Consider the following 19,164-nt stretch of genomic DNA (forward strand, 5'->3'; position numbering starts at 1 on the left):
TCAGCAATGGTTAGCACTGTTACCTCACAGTGCCAGGGTCTCTGGTTCAATTCCAGCCTTGGATGACTGCATGTTGGAGTTTGCATGTTCTTCCTGTGTCTGCTTGGGTTTCCTCTGGGTATAGACTGACACATCTCTGCCCATCCAATCAAATGAGCCCCAGGTCAACGTACAATGCCACAAAGTACCGCTTTCCTTGAGAGGTTATGGTGGTATTGTAAACCATTTTACATTGACATGATCAGTCTGTACTTCAAGCTCAAGATAAAATCTTAAATAAAGCAAAGAATAAAGCAAAGAACAGAGGATGTTGGTGATCTGAAACAGAAACAGAAACTCAGCAGGTCTGGCAGCATCTGTGGGGAGAAAGCAGAGTTAATGTTTCAGTCCATGAGGGAGGGTCACTGGACCGTCCAGAGTTTCTGCAGTAATTCCTGTTTTGGTTAGAGATAATGTCTTACCTGATCCGATTGTACCTGTCCTGCCTGGTTGACCAGGGGGTCCTGGCAGCCCCTGTTCACCGATACTGCCCTGTAAGCCTCGTCTACCTGCATCTCCTACAACACAGAGCAACTCTTATCAGGAACAATTCATCTCACTTTCTCAGCAAACCTTTATCTCCTTGATTTTTAAACAGAATACACAGCAATCAGCATTCCTTGAATCAGGAAGCTAATTATTATTTGTGAGGTCTAAGTGAGGGTGATGAACAAACACGATCTTGAGACATAAAAACAGCGATTAATACATTGTGTGTCACTAATACAACCAGTATGGTCAGTATAACCATAAAAACACAAACAAATCTTGATGAATTGAATCTTACTTTTTTTGGCTAAGTACAAGTTGTCTTGAGTTCTTTGGAAGGATTCTTGCCATGGGATCCAGTGAGATTTTTCACTGTATTTTAGCAAGGCACCTTATTAACAGCCCACCCTGCCCCTACACTTTCCTCATATTCCGAGGAGTCCAGTTCATCACAAGAGAGCACTGAACTGACACCCAGTCCCAGTAGATACAAACTGGCTGAAGTGACCATTCATTGTCTGAAGACACGTTTCTGTTTGAAAACCAAGCAGCTGATTTGCTCCCACAAGGAAATGCTGCTGTTTATTTTTTCCTTTGTTTTTCCTGTTGTTCAGTAAAAGTTAATATTTTCATCTGTTTGAAGTGCTTCCGACATGTCATGCTTCTATAGTGAACAATGATAAATGTTATGCTATGCTCCACATTAGGGAATAACTAGGTTCTTTGGCAGAGTTCTAACATGGGATGGTGCTAAAGGTGGAGACCCTGTGTAGCTTCATAGCTGCAGTTACAAAGACAATTGATCGGAGAGTTATAGAAGGTAAGCAATACATTGGAATTGCAAATGCACATTTGACAATGAGGAGTCACCTGTGACACTAATGTGCCCTCAGAGCAGTTCCTTCCTGTTTCTCTCCCACCACATATACAGTGAGAGGCTTATTCCTGTTCAGCAGTGACTGGTCTGTGAACAGCTGGGCTTTAAATATGGCCATGATGGCAGAAATCCCTGCAAATCTATGCAGATCACCATAGTTACATGGTCCATACATAACAAGACAAGCAGTGGAGATCTGCATGAATAACTTAGAGACAAGCCCTCTACTGAACTCCCTGAAATTGATACTCAGCAAAATTTTGGTAAAATTGAGCCCTATATATCATGAGAGTTTTAATTGCATCTTTTTGCCATATCTATTTTTACATATGACCACTGTGGATAAAATGTTTCTATTGGAACAAACTATCTACTGTTATCTGGAAGATGGAGATGTAAAGTGTGCCTTTTCTGAAGTTCCAGATCATGAACTTTGAAATATTGTATGGATGTATAGGTAACAGCTAGCTATGAATGATCCATAACTTAATTAATCGTGAAAAAATATTTTACTGTAAACCACCAGCACAATGAGAATGCATTTCATTTCAGTTGAAGTAATTTTACTTTTTTCACCTGATGGGGACAGTGCTGGCTGGGCTAAAATGAATTGGCCATTCCTAATTTCCCATGAGAAGGTGATACTGAGTCAACCCCGCATGAACTGCTGCTGTCAGTCCACATGCTATAGGTAGACCCACAGTGCTGTAAGGGGGGGAATTGTGACTGGGACAACCTGAAGAGGAGGAGCAGAAAGTTAGGCAGAAAACCAGAACCCAACTCCTCGCTGTCACTTTAGGATTTAACTCCAGATGCACTATTCAGCACAAAATATGGGAGAGTCTGTAATAATAAGGAAACTAATTGTCGAATGATATTGTGGAAAGTCATTCATGTTGTCGCAGCTGAGTAATGCTAGGCCTCTTGCGTTGCTAGGGGCTCCAGCAGGTGTAGAATTTAAAATGTAAACATCTACTTTTGAATAATGCAACAGTTCATACTCACCCAGAATTAAGAACAAATTCTAACATTAACAAAATAACCAGATTAAATGACTGGAATGATCAACTTGATATTTGCAAACCTTTCTGAGAGTCACAGGATATGAGCAGAGTTCCTGGGAGTCCACGAGGTCCTGGGTCACCTCTATCACCCTGAAAGAAACAAAGCAACCAGGTTTCCCCTCATATCACCTTTACATCAGCCTTTACATCTACCTACAGCCTTCCCTTCTTCATACAGCTCAACTCCCAAGCACTCTCAACATTTTCACAAAGTCCTAGCCTGAATTACATGAAACAACTGACATGCTTTCTCGGTAAAGTTCATTCAGAACAACAAAACTGGCATTGTCATTGAAATGCTTACCCTAATATTTTCAAATACCAGGACTCAGGTCTTTTAAGGAACTTCAGCAGATCTGGCAGCATCTGTGAAGAGACATCAAGTTAAAATTTTGGATCCAGTGACCCTTCCTCAGAACACCAAGTTCTAAGGAAGAGTCAACAGACCCAAAACTTTAACTCTGATTTCTCTTCACAGAGGCTGCCAGTTTTGCTAAGTTTTTGCTTTTGATTTACAGCATCTGCAGTTCTTTCAGTTTTTATAAGTAACTTAGTATCTGACAATAGAAACATGCGCCAATTTTGGACACTTTTTGACAGCACTCATCAACCACAAAAAAATATGAAGCAAATTGTTTCTCTATTGCCTCAGCAATATATCTCAAAAACCACCTCTGACCCTAAACTATCTATAACACTAGCTGAATATGACACATATCTGCAGGTGATGCCTCTGAATGAGATGATCAATGGTGCACAGCACTTGGAACTATTTTCTATCTGCCTCAGCTCATTTAATTTAAGACCTGTACAGGTTGGATCATCCCACAGCTTGAACTGGATCCAAACTGTAATCCGAAATGTCAAAACACTCAGCTGCAGTGCAAATCATTCGCTGGAAAACTGACCTCCCAAATAACGTTAGAGTGTTTGACTCCTTTACTAAACTGTTGCTTGTTATTTTCCTCCTGATTCCAATATAGTACTCCCAACGGATAATGCAGTAGGAAAATATACATAGATTAATAGAGTCATAGAGATGTACAGCATGGAAACAGACCCTTCAGTCCAACCCGTCCATGCCGACCAGATATCCCAACCCAATCTAGTCCTACCTGCCAGCACCCGGCCCATATCCCTCCAAACCCTTCCTATTCATATACCCATCTAAATGCCTCTTAAATGTTGCAATTGTACCAGCCTCCACCACATCCTCTGGCAGCTCATTCCATATACATACCACCCTCTGTGAAAAAGTTGCCCCTTAGGTCTCTTTTATATCTTTCCCCTCTCACCCTAAACCTATGCCCTCTAGTTCTGGACTCTCCAATCCCAGGGAAAAGACTTTGTCTATTCATCCTATCCATGCCCCTCATAATTTTGTAAACCTCTATAAGGTTACCCCTCAGCCTCTGACGCTCCAGGGAAAACAGCCCCAGCCTGTTCAGCCTCTCCCATAGCTCAGATCCTCCAAACCTGGCAACATCCTTGTAAATCTTTTCTGAACCCTTTCAAGTTTCACAAAATCTTTCCGATAGGAAGGAGACCAGAATTGCACGCAATATTCCAAAAGTGGCCTAACCAATGTCCTGTACAGCGCAACATGACCTCCTGTACTCAATACTCTGACCAATAAAGGAAAGCATACCAAACGCCTTCTTCACTATCCTATCTACCTGCGACTCCACTTTCAAGGAGCTATGAACCAGCACTCCAAGGTCTCTTTGTTCAGTAACACTCCCTAGGACCTTACCATTAAGTGTATAAATCCTGCTCAGATTTGCTTTCCCAAAATGCAGCACCTCACAATTATCTGAATTAAACTCCATCTGCCACTTCTCAGCCCATTGGCCCATCTGGTCCAGATCCTGTTGTAATCGGAGTTGACCCTCTTCGCTGTCCACTACACCTCCAATTTTGGTGTTATCTGCAAACTTACTAACTGTACCTCTTATGCTCGCATCCAAATCATTTATGTAAAAGACAAAAAGTAGAGGACCCAGCACAGATCCTTGTGGCACTCCACTGGTCACAGGCCTCCAGTCTGAAAAACAACCCTCCACCACCACCCTCTGTCTTCTACCTTTGAGCCAGTTCTGTATCCAAATGGCTAGTTCTCCCTTTATTCCATGAGATCTAACCTTGCTAATCAGTCTCCCATGAGGAACCTTGTCAAACGCCTTACTGAAGTCCATATAGATCACATCTACGGCTCTGCCCTCATCAATCTTCTTTGTTACTTCCTCAAAAAACTCAATCAAGTTTGTGAGACATGATTTACCAAGCACAAAGCCATGTTGACTATCCCGAATCAGTCCTTGCCTTTCCAAATACATGTACATCCTGTCCCTCAGGATTCTCTCCAACAACTTGCCCACCACCGAGGTCAGGCTCACCGGTCTATAGTTCCCTGGCTTGTCTTTACCACCCTCCTTAAACAGTGGCATCACGTTTGCCAACCTCCAGTCTTCCGACACCTCACCTGTGACTATTGATGATACAGATATCTCAGCGAGAGGCCCAAAGCTTCATTAAGACTGAACATGCACAATTGAGATGTAGAATCATTTATTTTATTTATTTTAGTTAGCTGCTCTGATACAGGTAGGTATTCCTTCATGATGGTGAGTATTTAACTAAATACCTTTGCTCCTGGGGAGCCATCTGGACCAAGACTTCCACTGTAACCAGGCTGTCCCTAAAATGGATAGGATGAAATATTAGTGGTTATGTTCATGAAGGGAAAGCAGTCTTTATATTGTAAAACAAAGGTTGGTTTAGATGAATATGATGACCACTTTATCACTGAATTGCTAAAGCAAAGCTCATTGGGGTATATGAGAATCTGATGGTGTGTATAATTATAGAGCATGACTGGACCAGTTCTTCCCAATGAGACAACAAGATGTTACCCCACAACTGTTGGAGCTTTGGTGGATGGTTGGAAGGTAACTATTAGTCAATGTGATACACAGCCAGAAAATTAACATTGACAAAAGTCAAAATGGTCAATACTTAGTTGTGCAGTCAAGTTGCTTAAAAGATAAAAAGAGTTCCTTCCACCTAGCCTGCTCCTTGGTCATTGTCTCTAGATGAAGAGAGTGCATTCGGCCTCAGCACTCTCTTTGGCTCCAACTTGAGCGTTCAATGTCACTCTCTCTCTCAGAAATACATAGCCCCTTTTATTTATCTGTGTTACTGCTTTGTCCAAATTCTGAGGAAACCACACCCATACGGTTGTCATCTCCTAACTTGACCACTCTGCTATTGTCCTAGGTAGCCTCCCATTCACCACCCTCCATAAACTACACCCCAAACTCCGCCCACCTGCCATGCTCTTTCCAAAGTTATCCACTGTCCTTGAACATGTTGGAAAAAGTTGACCCCTGGGCTCATAGTTAAGACTTAAAATTTCTCTTTTATTGTGTTTAGATTTCTTAATGTCCTCATCCCTGTCTATCACTGCCAGGTTTTGTCAGGTAGGTGTTATGGAATGAGGGGTGAGGTACCATCTTGGAGAGGTGGGAGCAGTGGGGGATTATTTCCCTGATGTAATATTCCTTGACTGATGTTTCCCTTCCTTCCTATCTTTATTCAAATACACCTTCACTAATGGCACAGTCACTGCTGCCTAACACCAGCCATATATGTTCATGGACAGCATGTTATTGGGGTCCATTGAGAAATGCCAACTCTGCCACCTGCCCATTCTCAGGATTGTGAAAGTAGGGTTGGGGGTTCCTGAGAAAGTGGTGAGCCAATCCCTCAACCACTTCTCTTGCCCCAAAACTGAAATCTCCTTGTCTGGGCCATGTAGAGTCCAGCCCCTTGGATTAGCATCCATTTTTGTCCAACTATACTCTTGAATGTGGCAGTTGTTTCGATAATGCAAGTGCTATATAAATATAAGTTGTTGTTGTTGTCAAATCAGAGATTGTTCACGTGACAATCTATTTGCCTGAAACATGAGCACGAAAGTGAATTTGAAATTTAGGTTGTTTCAATTTCACTTCAGATTTCTTGAAGGAATTTTTCCATTATTCACATCCCAGGATGTGGGCATCTTTGGCTAGACTGGCATTTGTTGCCCAGAGGGCAATTAAGAGTCAACCATATTGCTGTGGGTCTGGAGACACATGTATTCCAGAACAGGGAAGGAGGGCATTTTCCTTCCTAAGGGGCATTAGTGAACCAGATGGGTTTTTCCAACAGAGATTCATGGACATTATGACATGGTAGGATTTGAACTCAGATCCTCAGGACATTATCTGGGTCTCTGTATTAACAGGCTCTCTTCCCGAATCCACTTGCAAGGATGCCTTCCTAGAAGAAGCTCTCTTCCTTCTCATCCCTGTATTAACAGTCCATCAATAATACTAATGGGCTATTGCCTCCCCAACTGGAAGAGGCATTAGCGAGTTTTGAGAAGATTGAGTAGCTCAGGTTGAGGTTCTGCATGTAGGTTTGCTCACTGAGCTGAAAGCTGAAGGCTTCCTCTGGAAGCTCACTAATGATGTTATCTAGTATTGTGGTGAAATGTCTGAAAACGAACCTTCCAGCTCAGCCAGCAAACCTACATCCTGGAATAGGCATCTCAAAATACTGACATTTAATGGCTTCAGGTATCTTTTATAATGAATCGAATGTATGTGAAATGATAGAAAGTATATTTAATTTAAACCTTTCTTCCTGGAGCTCCTGCAAAGCCATCCTTCCCAGGATCACCCTTGAAAAGAAACAGAGTATCATAAGAATTAAGGACAATGACTAATCTATTTCAAATTATACTTCTGAGTTGAAAATATTGTCAATTTCTAGTGGTAATCCTAAAGTAAGTAAGTAAGATCAGTACTGGACATTAAACACTTTGAGGCTAAGTGAAGATCAAGTTAAATGCAATAGAAATGTTTCTTAGCTCCTAACAAAAAAATCTTAATTCCAACATGTTAACTTCAAACTTTTCTATATATGAAAGTCAGTGTGAAATTTTCCCTTTCTATCGAAGTAACTTACACATCAGATTCCTAATGTAAAGTTAAATATTGACATGTTACAACCGTAGGCTGATTGTCAGCAAGAACACAGGGATCACTGGCTTAGAGTCATACTGTACAGTAAAGGCCTTTCAGCCCAGTGAATCTGCACCAACAAATCTACCACTAAAGGCACACTAATCCCAATTTCCTGCACTTATCCTGTAATTTAACCCCAATATAAGTCTGATGTGTCTGGTTATAAGAGGATTGGACTCTGAACAGGACAAGGCTTGAATTATCTTGAAAGGATTATCTAATTGAGGTCTTTTATATGATTATAGGATTTACTGGTGTATTCGAGCCCCCAGTGGTAGGTGGCGACTGTGAGGGAGGACACCGATCGGGGAGCACAAGCAGTCAGGCAGACAATCTCTGGATGAAAGGGCATAGCTTATAGAATGAGTCCTCACAGAGCTTTCAGAGTGAGGCCTCACAGAGAATGAGTCCTCACAGAGGGTGAGGCCTCACAGAGAGTGGCCGAGACAGACAAAGGACTTTCTCAACCAAAGGTGAAAATGGGCTTCATTCCATGGATATATTTGGCTTTCCTAGGTAAACTTTATTGATTCTTCATGTATGTGAAGATCTGATTCAAGAGAATAAGAAATGCTTCATGAACTCTGGGTCATCCTGTATGTTTAAGTCACACGTTACATTTCTGGTCGAGTTGGTGCACAGACAGACGGAAGTGGGTACTGCTGGAGATTAGAGTCAAGATCAGAGTGGTGCTGGAAAAGCACAACAGGTCAGGAAGCATCTGAGGGACAGGAAAACAAACGTTTTGCAAAAACCCTTCATCAGGAATGAAGTGGGCACCTCAGGGGTGGAGAGATCAATGGGAGGGGGGGTGGGGCTGAGGAGAAGGTAGCTGAGAGTGCAATAGGTGGATGGAGGTGGGGGTAAAGGTGATAGGTCAGGGGGAGGATAGAGCAGATAGGTGGGAAGGAAGATTGACAGGTGGGACAGGTCATAAGGATGGTGCTGAGCTGGAAGGTTGGAGCTGGGGTAAGGTGGGGGGAGGGGAAATGAGGAAATTGGTGAAGTCCACATTGATGGCCTGGGGTTGAAGTGTTCCAAGGCAGAAGATGAGGCGTTCTTCCTCCAGGATTCGGGTGGTGAAGGAGAGGCGGTGGAGGAGGCCCAGGACCTGCATGTCCTCAGCAGAGTGGGAGGGGGAGTTGAAATGTTGGACCACAGGGTAGTGGGGTTGATTGGTGCAGGTGTTCCAGAGATGTTCTCAGAAGCGTTCTGCGAGAAGGCATCTGGTCTCCCCAATGTAGAGGAGACCGCATCATGGCAACAGATACAATAAATGATTTTGTAGGTGAATGTGCAGGTGAAAGTTTGATGGATGTGGAAGGTTCCTTTGGGGCCTTGGATGGAGGTGAGGGAGGAGGTGTGGGTGCAAGTTTTACAATTTCTGTGGTGGCAGGGGAAGTTGCCAGGAGGGGAGGGTGGGTTGTAGGGGAGGGTGGTGGGTTGTGGGGGAGGGGGGGCATGGAGCTGACTAGTTACAGAGAGAATGGTCTGTCCACAGCACAGATATCAAGACTGGGCAGCTGAGGAACAAGTACCCCCAGCTGAGACAGAGTGGGTGGGAGTGTATTTGTAACTGATGATGTTCACAAAGGAGGATGTGGTATTCTTGAAGGTACATGCATCAGCAGAGGAAATCGGATCTTTTAGTCAAATCCCAGGCAGGGTCTCCTTCATAAATATTCCCAGAATGCTAAAGAGGAAGGAAGCGCTACTGTGAGTTGGGTATTCCACGTGCTGAAGAGTGGGAAGCTGGACAGATTCAGTACCAGAAACACCAAATGCTCTGGTGATTGGAAACTGGATTGAGTATGCACAGCTGGGTACAGCATAGAGAGGCTTCATGTGAGTGAGCAGTCCGTGTTTGTGGTGGAACGTCTGTGTGGGGAAGTCCATCAGCAATACTGAGAAGGGGTAGAGAAGGGGTAGAGACGTGCACAGTGGATATCTTTAAGGCAATGAGAAGGGGTTTTTGAGGACAGCAGTAGCCCCACAGCTGCAACAGAGGTTACATGGGTACAAGCGAGTCAAAGAGACGACCTGGTCTCCACCTCCCTGGAGCTGGTGAAGTCGTTTGACTGCAAGACCCTCTGTCAAAGATATACAATCCAGAGACATGGGCCTGAAGGACCAGCAAAGTTAAATGGTGAGGAATGGGAAGGTCCAAGTGGAGTTGAGGAAGCTTCACACAGACAAACCTCGATGATCCTCCACCGAATCATCCAGACAACGAGGAAAGACTGGACTCCTATGATCAGGAAAGGTGCTCCTACCAGGGAAGGGACGGTCAGTGTGGACAGAGATATACATGTCAAGCTGCCAAGACAGGGGGACAGATTGCTGCACAGTGATCACAGATCCAGTCCCTTGTTTGGAGTATTGTGCGCAGTTTTGGGTCCCATATCTCACGAAGGATGTACTGACCCTGGAGTGAGTTCAGAGGAGGTTCACGAGAATTGTCCCAGGAATTAAAAGCTTAACATACAAGGAACATTCGAGGACCCTGGGTCTACACCTGAGAGTTTAGAAGAATTAGGGGAGGTCTAATTCAAAGGTACAGAATACAGAATGGCCTGGACAGAGTGGATGTTGGGTAGATGTTTCCATTGGTAGGAGAGACACAGCCTTAGAGTAAAGGGAAGACCTTTTAGTACGGAGAGAAGGAGAAGCCTCTTCAGCCAGAGAGTGGGGAATCTGTGGAATTCACTGCCTCAGAATTGAGTAGGTCATTGAGTCTATTTAAGACAGAGATAGATAGGTTCTTGAGTATCAAGGGATCAAGGGTTATGGGGAGAAAGCAGGAGATTGGGGTTGAGAAACTTATCAGCCATGATTGGCTGGTAGAGCAGACTCAATGGGCTGAATGGCCTAATATCTGCTCCTATGCCTTATGGTCTTATCCAGAGTGAGACACAGCCTGCGTGAGTATATAGTCTGGGGAAGTTAGAGGCAACATGGAAATTCGGTGCAGAGGGCATGAGGGGCTTTTTGCTTGTTTTTTTTGTGAGTTTTTTTTCAAAGAACAGGGTGGATTGAAGTCCAAGATTAGGGGCTGAACACAACAGAGTGACATCACTAGGTAAGCCCATGTTCATTGGTTGCTGATAGCTACTAATTTGACTATGAGAGGTTCCCTTCAGACTGGAGGTAAATAGCTGAAACATTTGCAAGGTACAAACTAAAAGATCAGTACAAAATATTTTAAAATCAAATTAAGAACTATGTAATTAAAATAGAAATACTGGATCAGGAGGTGTTTGTAACTCCATGATGTGGGAGCTGATGGATCTTACTGTGGTTCATAGTGACCACATCCGTAGAAAGAGTTGGCTGTTTGAGGATGAGCTCAGACTGGATGAGCTGGAGTCTGACCTCTGGACATGCCTATGCAGAAGAAATCTGGGGAGGAATGCAGGGGAGAGGGTGCTCTGGTTTCCTCCCACCATCCAAAAATGTGCAGGTTAGGTGAATTGGCCAAGGTGAATTGGCCAGGCTAAATTGCCCGTAGTGTTAGGTGATGGGGTAAATGTAGGGGAATGGGTCTGGGTGGGTTGCGCTCCGGTGGGTCGGTGTGGGCCTGTTGGGCTGAGGTGCCTGTTTCCACACTGTAAATAATCTAATCTAATACCATGGTGGTCTTTCCCCACCGCGCCTTGGCGGCAGCTGCCCCAAGCTTCAGCGCGTCCCTCAACACGTAGTCCTGGACCTTGGAATGTGCCAGTCTGCAACACTCAGTCAGGGTCAACTCCTTCAGCTGGAAGATCAACAGGTTTCGGACTGCCCAGCGAGCGTCCTTCACCGAGTTGATGATCCTCCAGGCACAGTTGATGTTTGTCTCGGTGTGCGTCCCGGGGAACAAGCTGTAGAGCACGGAGTCCCGCGTCACGGCGCTGCTCGGGACGAACCTCGACAAACACCACTGCATTCCTCTCCAGGCTTCCTCTGCATTGGCACATTCCAGAAGGAGGTGTGTGACAGTCTCGTCCCCCCCCCGCAGCCGCTTCGAGGGCAGTGTGCGGTGCGGCAGAGAGTCCGGGCGTGCATAAAGGATCTCACAGGCAGAGCCCTTCTCACCACCAGCTAAGCCATGTCTTGGTGCTTGTTGGAAAGTTCTGGCGATGAGGCATTCTGCCAAATGGCTTTGACAGTCTGCTCAGGGAACCGCTCGACAGGATCCGCCCTCTCCTTTTCCTGAAGGGTCTCAAGGACGCGACGTGCTGACCACTTCCTGATGGACTTGTGGTCAAAGGTGTTTTTCTTCATAAACTTCTCCACGAAGGACAGGTGATACGGAACGGTCCAACTACTCGGAGCGTTCCGCTGCAGCGAGGCCAGGCCCATCCTTTGCAACACTGGGAACAGGTAGAACTTCAGTATGTAGTGACACTTGGTGTTTGCGTACGGGGATCCACACACAGCTTGATGCAGCCACACACAAAGGTGGCCATCAGGGTGAGGGTGGCATTGGGCATGTTTTTTCCCCCATTGCACCGGTCTTTGTAATTGTGTCTCTACGGACCCGGTCCATCTTTGATCTCCACATGAAGTGGAAGATGGCCTGGGTGACTGCAGCGGCACAGGTTCTGGGGATAGGCCAGACCTGGGCCACATATAGCAATACTGAGAGTACCTCACACCTGATGACCAGGTTTTTTTCCCACGATGGAGAGCGACCGTTGCTCCCATCTGCCTAGTTTCTGTCTCATCTTCCTGATCCACTCCTCCCAGGTCTTGGCACATGCCCCAGCCCCCCCGAATCAAATACCCAGCACCTTCAGGTGGTTAGTCCTGGCTGGCTTTGGCCTAACACCAATTCAGGTACCAGCCAACCTCAGAGCTATGGCCTCAGCAGCTCCCCGCAGCCCTGGACAGGGGGTTCACAATACAGTCAGGGTGACTGTGAGGAAAATCGTACACCAGTACACCCTGTTCATCAAGAAGGTACTGTTGGGATGCTGTGGGTTTGCTGCAGCGGATGTGTACTACCTGCAGCAGTCCTTCGAAAAGAATAAAACTCCCGGAAGCAACGGCTTACCGGCTGACCTCTACTCCACTCTGTGGGACTTGATTGGCCAGGACCTGCTGGAGGTGTATGTCAGTATGCTTTGGGTAGGTACCATGAGTGAATCTATGAGGAAAGGCATCATCACCCTCATCTACAAGTGGAAGGGGCAGAGGGAGGAACTCAAAAATTGGAGACCAATCTCACTGTTGAATGCGGACTACAAAATTCTGTTAAAGGTAATCGCTAACCGGGTCAGGTCTGCTCTGGGGTCGGTGATTCATCCTGACCAAACCTGTGCTGTACCGGGCAGGAACCAGGCTGAGAGTCTTGCACTCCTCAGGGATACGATCGCCTACGTGCAGGACAGGGGGTTGGACACCTGCCTGATCAGCCTGGACCAGGAGAAAGCCTTTGACAGGATATCACACAGGTATATGAGAGATGTCCTCTCCAAAATGGGCTTTGGGGAGGGAACCTGCAATTCGATCAGACTGCTCTACACCAACATTGTCAGTGCAGTCTCAATCAATGGGTGGGAATCAGATAGCTTCCCTGTCAGAGCTGCCCTCTCTCTCTCCTGCCTTGTTTGTGTGTTGCATAGAGCCATTTGCCAAGTCCATCAGGAAGGATGCGAGCCTGAGAGGGGTGACTATTCCTGGCAGCGGGGGCCTGCAGGTTAAGGCCTCCCTGTACATGGATGACGTCGCCATTTTCTGCTCTGATCTGCTGTCTGTGCACAGACTCATGTGCATATGTGACCAGTTCGAACGGGCCTCGGGGGCCAAGGTAAACCGAGGCAAGAGCGAGGCTATGCTCTTCGGGAACTGGGCCGACCAATCCTTGATCCCCTTCACCGTCTGGACCGACCACCTGAAGGTGCTGGGTATTTGGTTTGGGCGGGCTGGGGCGTGCGTCAAGTCTTGGGAGGAGCTTATCAGTTCCCGAAGAGCATGGCCTCACTCTTGCCTCAGTTTACCTTGGCCCCTGAGGCCCGTTTGAACTGGTCACATATGCACATGAGTCTGTGCACGGACAGTGGATCCAAGCAGAAAATGGCGACGTCATCCATGTACAGGGAGGCCTTAACCTGCAGGCCCCGCTGCCAGGAATAGTCACCCCTCTCAGGCTCACATCCTTCCTGATGGACTTGGCAAACAACTCGGTGAAGGACGCTCTCTGGGCGGTCCGAAACCTGTTGATCTTCCAGCTGAAGGAGTTGAGCCCAACTGAGTGTTGCAGACTGGCACATTCTAAGGTCCAGGACTACGTGTTGAGGGATGCGCTGAAGCTTGGGGCAGCTGCCGCCAAGGCGTGGTGGGGAAACACCTCCATGTAACTCTGCCTGCCTAAGAACAGGGGGCCCACTCAGCAATCAGGCCCCACTGATGCCTCAGCTAAATACCTGGATGGTCAATGTACAGACTTGTAGATAAGAATGATTAATTCCGATCTCTGTATGTAAAGAAATGCCATGTGTGCGTAAGAATAGCGGGACCACTTGTATAGATATCAAAATAATTTTATGAATAAAGTTTTTTTTTAATTTAAAAAAAAGTGGTCAGTGCTCAGGGATGGGAGGGTGTGACTATCTGAGGCAGGTAGATGGATCCAGGAGGGAATGTTGAGGGCAGCCCAGCCCTTGAGCTTGTCTAACAGGTTTGGATTCTTACTCCCTGTGTGGATGAGAGGGGGAGCTGGAGGGAGGTTGAGCAAACTGATCATTGCACCATGATACAGGGAGTCATTACAGAGTTGGGAGAAAAGAGAAATCTAGTTGTAATTGGAGATAATATAGTCAGAGGAACAGACACTGTTCTGTGGCCAGGATCGAGAGTCCTGAAGACTGTTTCTGACTGGTGTTTCTTGGCCTCCCCACCTCCTGTGAAGTGGAGGACTGCAGATGCTGGAGATCAGGATCAGAAAGTGCGGTGCTGGAAAAACACAGCAGGTCAGGCAGCATCCGAGGAGCAGGAGAGGTGATGTTCTGAGCATAATGTCCTCATTCCTTATAAAAAGCTTATGCTCAAAACGTCAACTGTCCTGCTCTTCAGAGGCTGCCTGACCTGCTGTGCTTTTCCAGTGCCACACTTTTAAACTTCCTGTCAAGTGTCCCCTGTACACCTTGCTCTAAGCACCCTATAATCTGTATGTCCTTGGTTGCTGTGATCTCCCTGTTCATTGGTCATAAAACAAAGCTTTTCACTCTACCTAGGTACACGTGACTATAATAAATCAAGTCAAATTCAGAATATCTCATCTGGGCTGCAGAGGAGTTTGGAGTGGGAGGGGAAAGATCCTGCAATTCAGGCAGCATCCAAGTAGCTTCGAAATCGACGTTTCGGGCAAAAGCCCTTGATGAAGGGCTTTTGCCCAAAACGTCGATTTCGAAGCTACTTGGATGCTGCCTGAACTGCTGTGCTCTTCCAGCACCACTAATCCAGAATCTGGTTTCCAGCATCTGCAGTCATTGTTTTTACCTCGGGGAAAGATCCAGTTGATGTGGTCCATGTTGATTCCAATAATGATACTAGAAAGAGGTTCTGCTCAGAGTATGAGCAGCTTGGGGTTAAATTAGAAAACAAAAGCTAAAAAGGGGTAATACCTGGATTACCACCTGACCAATGGTAAACTGGCACAAGGTCGATGAGATTAAAGAGATAAATGTGATTGGTTTGGGAGAAACCGTTTTGAATTCATGGGCCATCTGTAGTAGTACTGGGGAAGGAGGGAGCTGTTCCAATAGGATAGGCTCCACCTGGGTCACATTGGCAACAGAGTCCTAATGAATCACATAACACGGGCTGTACTAGGGCCATGGCTAGGGCTTTAAACAAAATAGAGGCTGGGGGTCATGCCATATATTCCATTTCTTTGCAAAAAGAAATCAGAATTTATTATTTGTATATACAGGTCTGTACGTTTACCAATCATATCCATATGTTGAGCTTGAATGGCTGGTTTGTAATGTAGAGAGACACCAAACAGCACGAGTTCAATTCCCACACTAGCTGAGGTTACCATGGAGGTGTCTCCTCCTCAACATCTCCCTCACCTGAGGTGACCCTCAGGTTAAACCACCACCAGTCATCTCTGACAAAAGGGAGTGGGACTATGTTGACCTTAGTTTTAACGACACACACCCCCACAAACCTCAATGTATTTCTACTGGAAGGAGTTTTGTAATAGAAAGGAAGTATTTGTACATCGACTAGCATTCCTGCTTACCCGATCGCCAGGAAAGCCAATAATACCCTTTTCCCCCTTTTCACCCAGAAATGTGGGGAAAACCTAAATGTGAATAAAGAGAAAATAAGTTAGATTTCAGTTGGCTTTTAATTATTTAAGTGAGTGTACAACACAGTGTATTTATTAGGAAACAGTTGAAAATTAAAAGCTTTATGTTCTGTAGACTGAAACAACAGCTTTAATTAAAAGTAAACTGAAAGAATGAGAATAGGGGTCTCATTTCATTTCACTTTTCTTTTCATGATCTTTCCCTTTGGAAGAATGCTACAGCTTATAATGTGTTGAACCTTAACTCCAAATGTGTAACTGAGGTTATATTTATTTCCCATCGTAGTTACCTCAAGAGGATGGTAATGACCCCAATTCTCAAATCACTGCCACCCTCATTACTCAGAGGATTCACACAATCACTGAATGGTTACAGTGCAGGAGGTAGCTATTTGGCCCTTCATGCATGCACTAACTCCTTAAAATCGGCATCATTACCTTGTGCCAATCTGCTGCCTTTGCAAACACCCTTGCAATTTACTTCAGGCCAAATAATAACCATCCAATTCCCTGTTCAGTGCCTCAATTGAACCTGCTAGGAGAAAGGGAGGACTGCAGATGTTTGAGATCAGAGTCAAAAAGTGTGGCACTGGTGCTCTACATGGTGGAGACAGGTGTCGACTTGTGGAATGGTTCCGAGAACATCTCTGGGACACACGCACTAAACAACCCTACCGTCCTTCAACTCCTCCTTCTCCTCCGCCAAGGACATGCAAGTCCTGGGCCACCTCCACCACCAACTCCTAGCCACCCGATGCCTGGAGGAAGAACACCTCATCGTCTGCCTTGGGACACCCCCAGCCACACGGCATGTGTGTCGATTTCACCAGTTTCCTCAACTCGGCACCATCCTGTCCATCTTCCTTCCCACCTATCACCTTCCCCCCTCCACCTTCACTTACCTATCACATTCCCAGCCCCACCCCTCTCCAATTTATCTCTCAGGCCCCTTGGGCATACACCACATTCCTGATGAAGGGCTTATGCTTGAAACATCGACCTTCCTGCTCCTCAGATGCTGCCTGACCTGTTGGGCTTTTCCAGCACTACACTTTTTGACTCAATTGAACCTGCCTCCCCCATATTTCCAGAGAGTGCCCGCCCGACCCTAACTACTGACTTGCTGAAACAGGTTTCTGCTGACATGACTTATGCTTCATTTGCTATCATTTTAAATCAATGCACTCTCATTTTTGTTTCTTTTATGAGCAGGAAGAGCTTCTCCCTATCTACTCTGTCCAGCTCACTCATGATTTTGAAAACCCCAAGCAAATTTCCTTTTGACATTTTTCTCTCTCGGGAGAACAGTTCCTCCAGTTCTGATGAAGGGTCACTGGGCCCGAAACGTGAACTCTGATTTTCTTTCTCTACATATGCTGCCATAAAGACTAGGTTTTGCCAGCAATTTCTGTTTTTGTTTCTTCAATCTACCCTCAGAAATTAAGTTTTTTTATTCCAGGAATGATTCTTGTAATTCGCAACTGCACGCTCTCTCTAATGTGTTCACATCTTATGATGTCCACAACTGTACAGATACTCCAACTGAGGTTTAACAAGTGTCTTATACAAGATCAACACCACCTTCCTGCTCTCGCACTCTGTGGCCTTAAAAAAGCCGAGGATACTGTCTGCTTTATTAACTGGTCTCTCCACCTGCTTTGCCACTTTCAATGATCTGTGCACGTATACCCCCCCAGGTCCCTCTACTCTTGCACCCCTTTAGAATTGTAGCCCCTATTTTATACTGTCCTTCAATGTCCTTCTGATGAAAGTGCATCACCTCACATCTCTGAATGGAACCTCATCTGGCATCTCTCTGCCCACTCCACCATTGAGTCACAGAGTCATACACCTCAAAAACAGACCCTTCGGTCCAGCACATCCATGCTAACCAGACACCACAATCTGACCTTGTCCCATTTGCCAGCATTTGGCCCATATCCCTCTAATCCCTTCCTATCCAGATGCCTTTTAATTGTGTGTAATTTGCCAGCTTCCACCACTTCCTCTGGCAGCTCGTTCAGTACACTCACCACCCTCTGCATGAAAACATTACCCCTCATACTTGTCAATGTCCTTCTGAAGTTCCCCACTGCCTTCTTCACAATTTACAATTCTTCCACATTTAGTGTCATCTGCAAACTTGAAAACTGTCCTGCGTGCATGAAGGTCCAGATCATTAATATATATCAGGAAAAGCAACGTTCCTTATGCTGACCCCTGGGGAACTCCACTACAGATCTTCCTCCAGACAGAAAAATTGCCATTCACCATTCCTCTCCATTTCCTATCTCTCAACCAGTTTTGTTTCCACATTGTTACTGTCCTTTTTATTCGATGGTCTAGAACTTTCCTCATAAGTCTGTTGTGTAGCACTGTGTCAAACACCTTCTGGAAACCCATGTTCATCAAGTTACCTTCATTGAGGGTGTTACCTTTTCAGAAATCTCGGGCTAGTTAGTTAAACACGATTTCTGCTTTGGAAATCTACGCTAACTCTTCCTAATAAACCTTGATTTTTCCACATAGCTGCCAATTCTATCCCAAATAGATAATGGTACTCTCACAATACTGGTCAGAGGAAACTCAAGTTACAACAAATTGGGCAGGAAAATGCTTTGCACTCACTGAAGGCCCAGGGAATCCAGGAAATCCAAGTGGCCCTTGAGGGCCTTTCTCGCCCTGAAAGAAAAGGAACATTTTACACCAAGATTTGATTTATTTATTGGGTCAATGTTATGCAGCATTATACTGGGCAGTATCCTGTCTCAATCTGTGATTGATAATTTGCAACATTTTGAATTAATGAAAAAGGTACCTATTTCCTCAGTGTTGTGATAGCTGTGTGAATGATCTTTAACATTAAAGGATCACTCTTACCATGTTGCAATATAGTCATCAAAAGCTTGTCTGTTGTGGCTTATACCTGATCTCCTTTGAAGAAAATTTCTTCCTGAGGCTCAATTAGTTCAATATGTCCTGGGTCACCTTGTTCACCCTGACGAGAAGGGGAAATAAGCAGATGTATACATAATGATACTGTCAGGCAGGTGGGCTAACATCCAACATTCCCACTATAAAAGGAGATGACAATGCTATTGATACTGAGTTCATAAATACCACAGCAAGAAAAGTGACCAAGATGGATGCTAAAATTCTTTGTTCAGCTGTTGCAAAATAAAATCAATTTAATTTAATTTAATTCATTGCATGGCCTATAGGTGGAGCAGGAAGATATGAGAAACAGCTAGCAACAGACTACCCACCTTCCATTAACAGATGACGGAATCATTTCCATCAGAATCATGGCTGCAGCCTCCATGT

The 19,164-nt window shown here is 45.3% G+C and overlaps 1 protein-coding gene across 1 annotated transcript in view; it reads right to left on the reverse strand.

The window, feature by feature from the left end:
* The window catches only part of LOC140478581 (uncharacterized), a 256,307-nt gene that overhangs the window by 120,431 nt on the left and 116,712 nt on the right, over nucleotides 1–19,164 (reverse strand). The window contains exons 13-19 of the mRNA XM_072571802.1: nucleotides 18,767–18,838; nucleotides 18,469–18,522; nucleotides 15,772–15,834; nucleotides 7,151–7,195; nucleotides 5,114–5,167; nucleotides 2,490–2,559; nucleotides 462–557 (exon numbers count right to left, since the gene is read on the reverse strand). Of these exons, the coding sequence (XP_072427903.1) occupies nucleotides 462–557; nucleotides 2,490–2,559; nucleotides 5,114–5,167; nucleotides 7,151–7,195; nucleotides 15,772–15,834; nucleotides 18,469–18,522; nucleotides 18,767–18,838 (454 nt within the window). The remainder of the gene's footprint in view (nucleotides 1–461; nucleotides 558–2,489; nucleotides 2,560–5,113; nucleotides 5,168–7,150; nucleotides 7,196–15,771; nucleotides 15,835–18,468; nucleotides 18,523–18,766; nucleotides 18,839–19,164) is intronic.

The sequence above is a fragment of the Chiloscyllium punctatum genome, chromosome 6, assembly GCF_047496795.1.
Source record: "Chiloscyllium punctatum isolate Juve2018m chromosome 6, sChiPun1.3, whole genome shotgun sequence".
In the NCBI taxonomy this organism is placed as follows: Eukaryota; Metazoa; Chordata; class Chondrichthyes; order Orectolobiformes; family Hemiscylliidae; genus Chiloscyllium; species Chiloscyllium punctatum.